At 33.2% G+C, this 11381-nt stretch overlaps 3 protein-coding genes across 3 annotated transcripts; all 3 read left to right on the forward strand.

The window, feature by feature from the left end:
* Positions 1-2783: 2783 nt before the first annotated feature.
* LOC139094799 (uncharacterized) lies at positions 2784-4328 on the forward strand. The gene is made up of 5 exons (XM_070645975.1): positions 2784-2913; positions 3166-3230; positions 3414-3461; positions 3540-3713; positions 3769-4328. The coding sequence occupies exons 2-5, from the start codon at positions 3168-3170 to the stop codon at positions 3985-3987; spliced, it is 504 nt and encodes a 167-aa protein (XP_070502076.1). The 5' UTR covers positions 2784-2913; positions 3166-3167; the 3' UTR covers positions 3988-4328.
* A 1189-nt stretch (positions 4329-5517) lies between these two features.
* LOC139094800 (uncharacterized) lies at positions 5518-8011 on the forward strand. Its single transcript, XM_070645976.1, has 5 exons — positions 5518-5555; positions 6674-6764; positions 6836-6883; positions 6974-7147; positions 7203-8011. The coding sequence occupies exons 2-5, from the start codon at positions 6702-6704 to the stop codon at positions 7965-7967; spliced, it is 1050 nt and encodes a 349-aa protein (XP_070502077.1). The 5' UTR covers positions 5518-5555; positions 6674-6701; the 3' UTR covers positions 7968-8011.
* Positions 8012-8818: 807 nt separating this feature from the next.
* LOC139094797 (integumentary mucin A.1-like) lies at positions 8819-10535 on the forward strand. The gene is made up of 4 exons (XM_070645974.1): positions 8819-8956; positions 9445-9489; positions 9556-9729; positions 9790-10535. The coding sequence occupies exons 1-4, from the start codon at positions 8888-8890 to the stop codon at positions 10447-10449; spliced, it is 948 nt and encodes a 315-aa protein (XP_070502075.1). The 5' UTR covers positions 8819-8887; the 3' UTR covers positions 10450-10535.
* The last annotated feature ends 846 nt before the right edge of the window (positions 10536-11381 follow it).

Genomic DNA, 11381 nt, shown 5'->3' on the forward strand with positions numbered 1-11381 from the left:
TGGCAACAAATAAAATAAAAAAATATTAATGGATATTTTTCATCATAACAGGAAATCAATTGTTTCCGTGACTTTTTTTTGTTTGATTTATTGATGTTAAGGTGATTGACTGATGGAATTGGATTGAATGAGGATGGACTAAGATGGACTGAGACGAACTGAGTCGAGCTGAGTCGAGCTGGGCCGAGCTGAGATGAGCTGAGACGAGCTTGGATGAGCTGAGACGAGCTGGGCCGAGCTGAGATGAGCTGAGATGAGCTGAGACGAGCTGGGCCGAGCTGAGATGAGCTGAGTCGAGCACAACTGACACCATTCAATGCCAACGACCGCGTCACAATTGCCATTCCTTCATGACACACATTCTCCATCAAATACTCGAGTTTTTGCGATTTAATCTGACTTAATACGTTAGTCTTACGTACGTTTGACATTAAAGTCTTTCCTACAAAGTCATTTTTCCTAGAAAAGAAGATCAATTTCAGTTTAAAAGCCACACACATCAGTTCTATTTTTACACTGTTTTATCATCCATTTTAAATCATAAATGTCATTTCCATTTTGATGATTCACAGCCAATAAAGCCCTTCCAAGCCCTTTTATGCCTTATCTAAAATGAAAACTACATCAAACTATTTAAACAACGTCAACCAATTGTCATCAAGTCTTATGCTTGAACTTGTCTTATCAACAAGCATTTTAAACTATTTTCAAGTAGTTTGTCATGTTATCTTATCATCAAGGCTGTTACTTTATACCAATCATACAAGTTCAGAGTCAAATGTGATTGATAAGAAGGCATGTAAGTAGTTTTGAAGGTTCTTTGATTGGTTTTTGATACAATTTTTTTGTTGGAGATATGACATATGTTTGTGGGCAAGCACTTGATGGTATTGTGTGTATTTTCAAGGTTGATGATCTAAGTTTAGTGCTTGTAAAAAAACCCAAAATGAAGGAAATGATGAGGTGAAATTACATGATTGTGTGGACGGGAAATGGTGTGTAAAGTGGGAATGATGTTATCTTGGGCAATTGTAGGATTCTAGCCATCAGAGTCATGACTAGCCGATCTTATGTCAGAGTCAAGTCAGTCTAGAGCCTCATTTTTCGCATTTTACACTCAACGGATCAGCAATCCGTCTGATATTCACTTATTAATGGCAATTCAGATCAATTGCTGGCCCATGACTACCCTAGGAGGCATAGGTTGAAAGAGTGTAAACCTCCTTGCACCTGAATACACTATTGACCCTTCTTGAATACTCCACAGACCAACCTTGAATGCCACTTGACGTTGACCACCTCAACTACCAATTAATGAATTATCTACAGAATTATGACAAATTAAATAAGAATTTTCAAGTGTGCTATTTCGAGAATTTCATTGATAAAAATTGAATTTGAAGTTATTCCATGTGACTAATGACACTGTGTGTAAAATGAATGACGTTTAATTAGATAGCACGTGTTATTGATATTTCATCATTTTAGGTAGTTTTGATCTGTAAATTACAATTAAGATTCGAATTACTTAGCGAGTATTCCCAGCCTTGAGCTTGGGATCTGCTAAGATCTCAGTTCTGGCTCCGGTCTCGACCTCGGTCTTGATAATTCAGCCAAATTGAGACTTCGGGAAACCCTTCGGAAGTCAGGTAAGGTGAGAGGCTGCGCTTTGGTTACGGGATCCAAATTTGATTCATTTATCTGTTTCATACCATTACGATAAGGCAATGGATACATCCGGATGTCTTAATGTACAATTTTTACCATTGCTTAATTTCCAAATATCCTCTTAGACCCGACAACTAATCCATGACTCACAACAAAATCAATCACATTCTTCTCTTACTTCTTCAATTACAAATCTAATCTTTGGCACTTGTCAATGCCAAATTCCAATGTTATTGCTAATCTAAGACATTTTGCGTTGATTAGACTGTTCAAGTTTCACTATTGAGTTCACTTTTAGTTTTGCAAAACCTTGAGACAATTTCGTTTATCTTGTCAATCGACCTTAAGTTCACCCTTGAATTGATCTAATCTGAAAAAATATTTTGTCAATTTTGATTAAATAAATGATATCCGTTATCAATTCTCTGCCATTATATCTGTCTTAAAAAGGAAGGGGGGGGACGTTCGGTTGTTATGTGATGGATCTGGAGGATGAGGGGATAGATTATTACATTCTAATTGGTACAGTAAGACTACTAAGGAACCTTGAAATGGGCTCTGTCTCAGAGCTGAACAGGAATCCAGGAATCCGTCTCCAAAATGGAGCAGTTTCTGACTTTGGAGTCCATTCGGAGTCCAATGCAGAGCGACTCCTGAATTCCTGCCCAACTCTAAAATCAGAATCTGCTTTATTTTGGAGTCCGACTCCAATAGGGCCAGAATTCCTTGTTTGAAATTTAACAGACCATAAAAGACAAAACAGTGTTGCCAGGCCTCCATTTTGGAGTCTGAATTGACTGGATTCTACTGAAATCGGAAACTCTACTAGACTCGATTGAACTCCTATAGAGTCGGACTCCAAAATGGAGGCTTGTCAAGACTGTCTTTCCTGTTAGGGTCAGCTACGCTTTAAACAAGTTTATTGAAGGAAATTGATAGGGATGAAGGAGGCGGTGGGCTGCGGTTATCATGTCAAAGAGCCAAGAAGGTCTCAATCAAGTCGATTCTACGCATTAAGCATTACCTAACATCTGAACAGTTCCCCACAGGAAAGATAATCATTGAGATTAAATAAAGTCACGAGAATTTTTTGATAAAAAAAAATCTTTGATAATTTTTTTAAATCTTGTATAAATGAGTTAAGAAGTTTAGTTGCAGTGGAATCTTTAATGCAGCAAGTCGTGATTTATTGTTCACAAAAAGGATAAAAATTCTATAGGAAAATTATAATTTTGATAATTTGAGGTTAGAATTTGTTGAATAAAATCAAAGTTGGGAGGACATTTGGGAGTTTGGAATTAAAAAAAAGTGGAGTTTAGACTTTCTTCAGTTAGTTAGGATTTCATGAAGTCAGGAATTTAATGGGGCGACTCCACTGTCTCCGGATCCCAGTTGAGGTGCCTTCACATCCAACTCTGGTTGAAATAGTTAAAAATTCACAATTTTTGGTATAATCTTTGACATTTTTTAATGATAAAAAATTCAATTTTTCATCAGAAATGAGGAATTTCATCATTTTATCGGTTCTATTATACACAGTCAGTGGATTCAGACTTAATGAGGTGAGTAGACCCAAATAGACACTAAGAAGACTCACTAGAACGTGCGTACCCAAGAGCATGCTCATGATCATCGGTACTCAAGGTATTCCTCAGGGTACTTAGGGTACTCATGAACATCCTTGAACATCCTGCTCAAACCAACTCTTAAATGACTTTTCAATTCATTTCCAATTTCCTCAACAGTTTAGACCACTCGGAAGACTCCATGCATCACCCAGATCAGAATGCATAGTAAGTATACTCAAATTATACCCAAATTTCCCCTAAATTCCCAGCTAACATCCTGTCAAATGCCTTAATTTCCACTAGGGTCAACCAAACGGTACACAACTTCCACATCCAATTAACTGCAATCAATTCATCCTCTGTGAAAATAATATTGGATTAACATTAACATGCAGAACAAGTCATCCACATTTTGACAGATGTAATCATAGATGTGTTGATGATGTTTTTGTCTGTATGATTACAAACTGCGGTGATGTAAGCTTACATCTCATTAATCAAGTCCATAAATCTAACAAAATGTCAATTCCAGGCTCCTACACCACCTCCAGTTGATCCAACAACAACACCAGTTATTCCAACAGCACCACCAGAAGTTACAACACCAGCTGTGATTCCAACAGCTCCGCCAGAGGAAACAACACCAGGAGCACCACCAGTGCCAACAGCACCAACAGCACCAACTGAAGAACCAACAACAGAACCTGAAGTCACAACAACGACGGCATTTGTTATTCCAACTGTACCATAGGGTGGGAGTCATTGGGATATTTTTGAGGGGAGTGGGATCGAAAAGGGGTTTGGGTATTAAGGGTATTGAGCTCCCGATGGACCACCTAGCTATGCTTCTGCTGTATCATCCGAATAATTTAATTAACAAAAATCTTTTAATATACTTAATATGTATCTAGTAGGGGTTTCGATCTTAGGATTGAGATGTATGTGAATTTGAGGTCAATTTCAAGATTCAAAACATTCTAATCTAAGGATTAAAACCCCCTAGTGTCTAGGAGTAAGCATCCTTAATAGATTATGTGAATATTATAATTTATTTTAATATATAATTATTAATAAAAATTACAAAAAATAGGATTTTTGATGATTTTTGGAATTTATGTTATCTCAATCTTTGGACAAGAATTGGCAGAACTCCATTTCGTGATTTAAGGTCCATTTATAGTTCAGAGGAGTCCAACTCACGAGTCATACAAACTCTGCTTTGGACATGTCTGATTTTCGAAGTAATTGTTCCATCTTATTGCTCACGTTATGAAGCTTGGGTCATAGGTGTTGAGTGCTGTGTTTTGAGGTCATTAGGACATAATATGTCTTCCTTGTTCGACACATTTACTTACTTACCTGAACCATACTCTGATTTAAAGCCTTAGTAATTACATAAGGCTTTCCACCTGACTCTGTTGCTGGCTCTGTCATCTAGTTTGAACAAATTCCAGTCATACTTCCTTATCTGTATCTCCTTGTTGATGTTTTGCTGACCTTTTTTTTGCAGAAGCTTCTCATTTGAAGGCTAATCATCTGGATTCTTATTGGCTCGTTATTGGACATGAACCATAACTATGTATATTGTAGAGTACATCGAGTCTTATCACTTAGTTATTAATCATTAACTGCACGTGCATCTGATATTGCTTTTATATGTTTTTGTTTACAATTGCAGCTTATTATATGGTCAAAATGATAAAAAGTTAAAGTTGTTTACTTCCGTAGCTGATTATCTGAAAAATTGTATGAAATTAATAAAGTACAAAAAATCATCAAATAAATAAACAAAAATTACAATTATCTTCAAATTAATAAATCAGAGGTGGGCAACCTAAGTGCCACGACACACTAGTGTGCTGCCAAGACCATTTGGAATTGCAATGACTTATGTTGTGAATTAAGCCACACTGCATGACGTGTGCAGCAAGCTTACAACAAGTTGTACCGCATCACACAAGTTTCCCACTCCTGCATCTAACATTAACGCACAAAAATCTGCCAAAGCAACTAAAATTCCCAGTCTAAAAATTCTAAAATCTTATACAACATTTAAGCTCCTTAAAAGCACTTCTTATCAACATCAAAACACAAAAGTACAAAAGTAAAACTAAACTGATCCCTTTTAACGCACATATCACAAAACACGCGTAAAAAACATTAGCAATTTAGTAAATAACAAGGATTAAAATTGATGCTTAATTAGCTAAAAATGAGGTCAAGATAAAAATTGCGAATAAAAACTTGGATTTTTTGCTCGGGACGACAAGTTTTAGTTAGAAGGTTAGAAAGTGAAGATCGAGGTCTTGAAAAAAAAGGGTAAAAAAATTATTGAATTTTTGTAGTGAATATTTGAGGATATTGGAAGGGATTTAGAAGTGATATTTTGGAATATTTGGTGATTTTGAGGTTAGGTTTTGTGATAAAAATGTGGTGATTTTGGATGGACATGCTGTGACATTGGACTAAGTGACTAAGTGACTTTGGAAAAATGAGACCGAATTTTTACAATTCTGAACAAAATGTGACATATTTTGTATGAAAATATTATCCGGAAAAAACACATGGCAACCTGAATCTTCCAACGAGGTCGGATTTTATTGAATCTGGCATAAAGACATGAAATAATTCTAGTTAAGTGTTGGATTTTGGGCAATTTTGTTTGCCGTGTGACTTCTGGGTTGCAATAATATGTAGTTAGTATGAAGCCCTTGTTCTATAAATACGAAAAGGTGTCCCTAGGTGTCCCTAGTGTCCATTTTCTTCTTGGAAGATAATTAACATCTGATTTTAGTTATGCTGAATTAGTTCAATAGAGGAGCATCAGAATGTAGTAGATTTTTTTTTGGATTTTTGATTCCTGATATCCATACCAAAATGGAGAATATTGGTTCAAGAATGACGGATATTATCACATCCTTAAGGTGTTTGGGAGTGGATAGGATAACACATAGATTAAGTGAAATTTGAAGTGCATTTCATTCCTAAAACCATACAAAAAATTGAGAATTTTTTGTTTTGAGATATCACACTAAAAACTGAATAGGATGTCCAAAATGGAATGTATCTCGTTGATCATTTTATTTAGTGTTTTATCAAAAGACAAGTGACCGACTAAGAATCACAGACCTGCACATCATGCATTTTAAATGAACAGGCCTTAATTTTTCCCTTATAACAGAAAGTTCTGTTACAATTTAGGACGAACCCAACAAAAGACTCAAGCTTCGTATTAAGTTTACTTAGAAAATTACGCACTTGAGGATGGGATGGATAGGGGTTTGTGGGGATCAAAGAAGTCAATTTTTTGGATTACGTAATAAGTGAACTATTCTTCCTGATCCATTGTTCCTTCATTTTTCCTCAATTTTCCTCAATTTTTTTTTTTTTTTTAATTTTTAAAATAATTTTCTAACCAATTTCCTCAATAAATTTAGGAAAAATCATACAAAAAAAGTAGATAATATGAAGATATTAGTAGTTCTAGCGTTAGTCATCTACTCAGTAAATGGGTTCAGTTTTCCAAATGTAAGTGCCAAATTGTACGAAAATTATTAAAAATCCAAACTAAAAATAAAAATTTTCTATCAAATTTAAAGCTTTTCTCAGAAAATGAAGAAATTTCATCATTAGCAACAAGCTGTGTGGTAAGTTTAGTAACTTTTTGGACTTTTGGATTCCAAACTCCCAACAGCCCATCCAACTGTTGATTAACCAATTTATATTTCAATCCACAGGGCGTCCCCGATGGCACTAGACTAGCCAATGAAGATGATTGTCAAAAATTCACACTTTGTGATGGTGGTGCTGGACTGTCCTTGTCATGTAGATCATCTGATCCATATTTCTACCGTTGTAACTCAACATGCGTCAATGACATGTCTGTGTGTCAGATTAAGACCTGTTCAGGGGTAAGTTTGTTGCTTGAATTTATTGACAATTTGTTGACTTTGATTCTGTATTAAGGACACGACCACACCAACAACAACAACAGCTACAGACACCACAACAACCCCAACAACAACTACCACGACTACAACTCCAACGACTACAACTTCAACTCTTACAACAACAACAACAGCGACAACAACACGCTTTGTTCCACCAACAGTTCCAGTCAGTCTTTGTAAGCCATCATGTACTGCTGCAAACTTTCCAGATTATGCTGCTGATCCACTGTGTACCTGCATAGATCGATTTGTATGCAAAGACACAACATGTGCTTGCGATGAGACAATTAGATGTCCAACGACACTTGCTATATGTAGTGGTGCTGTCGCTGATGGTGGATGTGGATGTGCAGATGCATGTTCTTGTGCTTCAGCAGATGGTCAGGATCAATGTACTTGCAAAGATGTTGTATGTCCATTCCCAGAAGCTGATTGTGCTGCAAACTGTAATTGTACCAGGAACTGTGAATGTCCTACTCCTACAAGCTGTAAATGTGCAGCAGAACCCAAACAATGTCCATTTCCACCAGCAGAGTGCTACCAAAAGTGTGGATGCATGACCAACTGCGACCAAACAACATTTACTCCAGATGCTGTCTGCTTTGATACATGCAAATGTCCAGACAGTTACTTGTGTCCATTCAGTAAGAGTGAATGTGTAGCCAAGTGTGGATGTGCTGATAGATGTGCATGTAATGCTGACTCGTGTAGATGTGATCCGGATATTGTTTGTGCAAGCACTGCTAGGGACTTTTTTAGGAATTTTTGGCATCAGAATTGAAATAAATTTTGATAATTTAAAGGATTAAGTTGTGTAAAATGGGAAGTGAAATTTGAATTAAAATTAATTAAATTTTTTAAAATTTTTAAAAAAAAAAAAAATTAAAAAAATTTTAAAAAATTAAAAAAAAAAATTTAAAAAAATTTTTAAAATAAAATTTTTAATTTTTAAAAATTTAAATTTTTAAATTTAAAAAAACAAATTTTTATTTTTAAATTTAAAATTAAAAATTTTATTTAAATTTAAAAAAAAAATTTAAATTTTAAATTTTAAAAAATAAATTTTTTAATTTTAAAAATTCCTTTTTTAAATTTTTAAATTTTTAAAAATTTAAAAATTTATTTTTCAAAATTTATAAAAATTTAAAAAAATTTATTGAAAAAAATTTATTTTAAAAAAATTTTAATATTAAAATTTTTTAATTTTAAAAAATTTTAAAAAAAAAAAAAAATTTTAAAATTTAAAAAATTTTAAAAATTAAAAAAAAAAAAATTTCTGAAATTTAAAAAAAAAAAAAAAAATTTAAAAAACTAATCTTTTAATTACCCATTAAAATACAATAAAGAATTAAAATCTTGAAATAAATATAAATAAATTCCAGAAATTAATCATCAAGAAATTTAAAGCTTAACATTTATCAACGGCAAAATCAAAGTAAAGGAAAAGATTTCAAAGTTGTCGATAAAATTAAAGCTTTTTAACTTTATTTTTGTGATAAAAATTTCTATAAAAGTCATGTCAATTTTGGACAAAGTTTCAATTTTTATTTTATATTATTAAAAGACAATTGATTAATTTTAAAAAATTTAAAATAATATAAAAATATTTATTGTGAACTAAAATAATTTTTGTAATTTAAAATAATAAAATAATAAAAAATTTAAATAGAGTAAAAATTAATAAAATAAAATAAATTTTAAATGGAGATAAAAATTGTCATTTTATCAAGTTTATTAATATGTTCAACATATGGATTTAATTTATTTCACGTAAGTACACTTTTAACAATTTTTTTTATATCCAAAAAAAAATTTTTTAAAAATTTGAAATTTCGAAAAAAAAAAACTTTAAAAATTCAAAGGAATTTAAAAAAAGTTAAAAAAAAAAAAAAAAAAAAACAAAAAAATTAAAAAAAATTAAAATTTTAAAAAAAAAAAAAAAAAAATTTAAAAAAATAAAAAAAATAATTCAAAAATAAAAAAAAATTAAAATTTAAAAAAATTAAAAATTAAAAATTTTAGAAATAAAAAAAATTTAAAAAAAATTAAAAAAAAATTCAAAATTGTAAAAAAATTGAAAATTTGAAAAAAAAAATTTAAAAATTTAAAAAAAAAATTTGAAAATTTAAAAATTCATAAATTTGAAAATTTTAAAAATTCAAAAAACATAAATTTTTAAAAATAGGAAAAAAAATCAAAATTGCAAAAAATTGAAAATTTTAAAAAAATTAAATTTAAAAAATTCTCATTTTTTACAGATTTTTGATGATGCACAGGAAGTATCTCCACATGCAATTTGCACGGTAACTTAAATTTTTACAAAATCAAATCCAAAATTCAAATCATTCCAATATCCCATCCCATTCCAGGGCGTAGCAGACGGAACTAAACTTCCCGACACCACAGACTGCGGTCACTTCTACCTCTGTGACACTGGCATGTCATTGCGACTTGCTTGTCGTACAACTGATCCACATTTTGACAGATGCAATGAAATTTGTGTCAACGACCCATCTGTCTGTGCATTAACATCCTGCCCCGGGGTAAGTTCACCTTGACAAACCTGAAATTTATGTAATTTTTTGTGCCATTTTTGTGTCCAGGTAACGGAAGCTCCAACTACTACTGGAACTACAACAACGACTACGACTACAACAACCTCAACAACAACTACGCCCACAACTACGACTCCAACAACAACAACAACAACAACTACAACGACATCCCCAGCACCAGCACCAGACACAACAACAAAATTCATTCCACCAACAGTTCCAACCATTTGTGTACCAGATTGTGCTGATTCTCTTGCTACATCCACATGCGAATGTGAAGATCAATGGACATGCTTGGGTAATAATGTATGTGGATGCGACACAAACATTGCATGTCCATTGACAGCTTCTGATTGTGCATTACCAGAAAATTGTGGATGTGCAGCACGTTGTGACTGTCCAGAAGCCGACGTCTGCTTCTGTCGAGAAGAAAATAAAGGAATTCAGTGTCCATTTGACGACCTTGCTGGTGAATGCTTGATTAATTGTGGATGTCAAAAGAACTGCAACTGTACAGACACTACTGCCAAAACTGGATGTACTTGTAACGCTACATGCTCATGCATTGAACCACCAAAAGTATGTCCATTTAAGCCTGCTGATTGTGTTGCATCTTGTGGATGTACAGATAGATGTAATTGTAATGGTGACTCTTGTACATGTAATGGTGATTTGGCATGTCCAAAAGCATTCTGGATGCGTCATTAATGGAGGATGGAGGCTGTATTTAGGTGTTGGAGTCGCTAATTAGTGTTCAAATTGTAATAAAGATGATTTTTGTTAAAAATGTTGAATTTTTTTTTATTTTGGAGGGTATTTAGGAGGGTGATTTGGGGGTTAACTACCCCTACATTCCCTCCCCCGTTAAACCACCCCACCCCCAACCCCAATTAACTAAATTTTCCATTCAATTTTGAGAAAAATATCCAAAACTCCACTAAATGTAAAGAAACCGTAAATGTCAGTGGTGGACAACCTTTTTTGTGTCATGTCACACCACACTTCTGTTGCGCATTACACTATATCAAACATCAAGTCAATTTGGCTACACTAGCTGAGAATAAAGTCCGAACTCCAGTGCAGTCCGAACTATGGTGTCCAAATGGACACTTTGGAGTTCGAATCCCGAAGATCTGCCAACCCTGGATTCCAATTCCTCAACTTTATCAATTATTTCATACATTTTTCTCACATCATACCACATTCTTGTTCAATCTAGCTTCATTTTTTTTTTTTTTTTTTGGTCCCATAAATCCATGATATTCTGACGCAGATTTACAAAAAGAATTGACATTCCTTAAAGTCTCAGGTGGATTTTTATCAGATTTTATTGTTGATAAAGAAAATTGGTATAAATATACGATCAAAATTAGCTACTGATGTCAAATTTGAGTTCTCTTGATTATACATTGGAAGTGTTTTGGACATTTTTGGAGATAAAATATATGAAATATTTGATAATTTTGACATCGATTGTTTATTTGTTTAGTTGTACACAGGTAAGATTAGTTAAGAAGACAAACAAAGATCGAAGACAAACCGAAGACAATCCGAAGACAAACCGAAGACAGTCCGAAGACAAACCGAAAACAGTCCGAAGACAAACCGAAGACAAACCGAAGACAAACTGAAGACAAACC

This window comes from Chironomus tepperi, unplaced genomic scaffold, assembly GCF_022539635.2.
Source record: "Chironomus tepperi strain 1889 unplaced genomic scaffold, CSIRO-AGI_Ctep_v1 contig_357, whole genome shotgun sequence".
NCBI lineage: Eukaryota > Metazoa > Arthropoda > Insecta > Diptera > Chironomidae > Chironomus > Chironomus tepperi.

Bases quoted from the DNA above. Each gene is read 5' to 3' on its own strand.
- LOC139094797 (XM_070645974.1), top strand. From the start codon at position 8,888: ATGGAGATAAAAATTGTCATTTTATCAAGTTTATTAATATGTTCAACA. The intron at 8,957-9,444 runs GTAAGTACACTT...CATTTTTTACAG, and splicing joins ATGGATTTAATTTATTTCAC to ATTTTTGATGATGCACAGGA. The intron at 9,490-9,555 runs GTAACTTAAATT...ATCCCATTCCAG, and splicing joins CTCCACATGCAATTTGCACG to GGCGTAGCAGACGGAACTAA.
- LOC139094799 (XM_070645975.1), top strand. From the start codon at position 3,168: ATGAGGAATTTCATCATTTTATCGGTTCTATTATACACAGTCAGTGGA. The intron at 3,231-3,413 runs GTGAGTAGACCC...TTTCCTCAACAG, and splicing joins GTGGATTCAGACTTAATGAG to TTTAGACCACTCGGAAGACT. The intron at 3,462-3,539 runs GTAAGTATACTC...AATTTCCACTAG, and splicing joins CACCCAGATCAGAATGCATA to GGTCAACCAAACGGTACACA.
- LOC139094800 (XM_070645976.1), top strand. From the start codon at position 6,702: ATGAAGATATTAGTAGTTCTAGCGTTAGTCATCTACTCAGTAAATGGG. The intron at 6,765-6,835 runs GTAAGTGCCAAA...TCAAATTTAAAG, and splicing joins ATGGGTTCAGTTTTCCAAAT to CTTTTCTCAGAAAATGAAGA. The intron at 7,148-7,202 runs GTAAGTTTGTTG...TTCTGTATTAAG, and splicing joins AGATTAAGACCTGTTCAGGG to GACACGACCACACCAACAAC.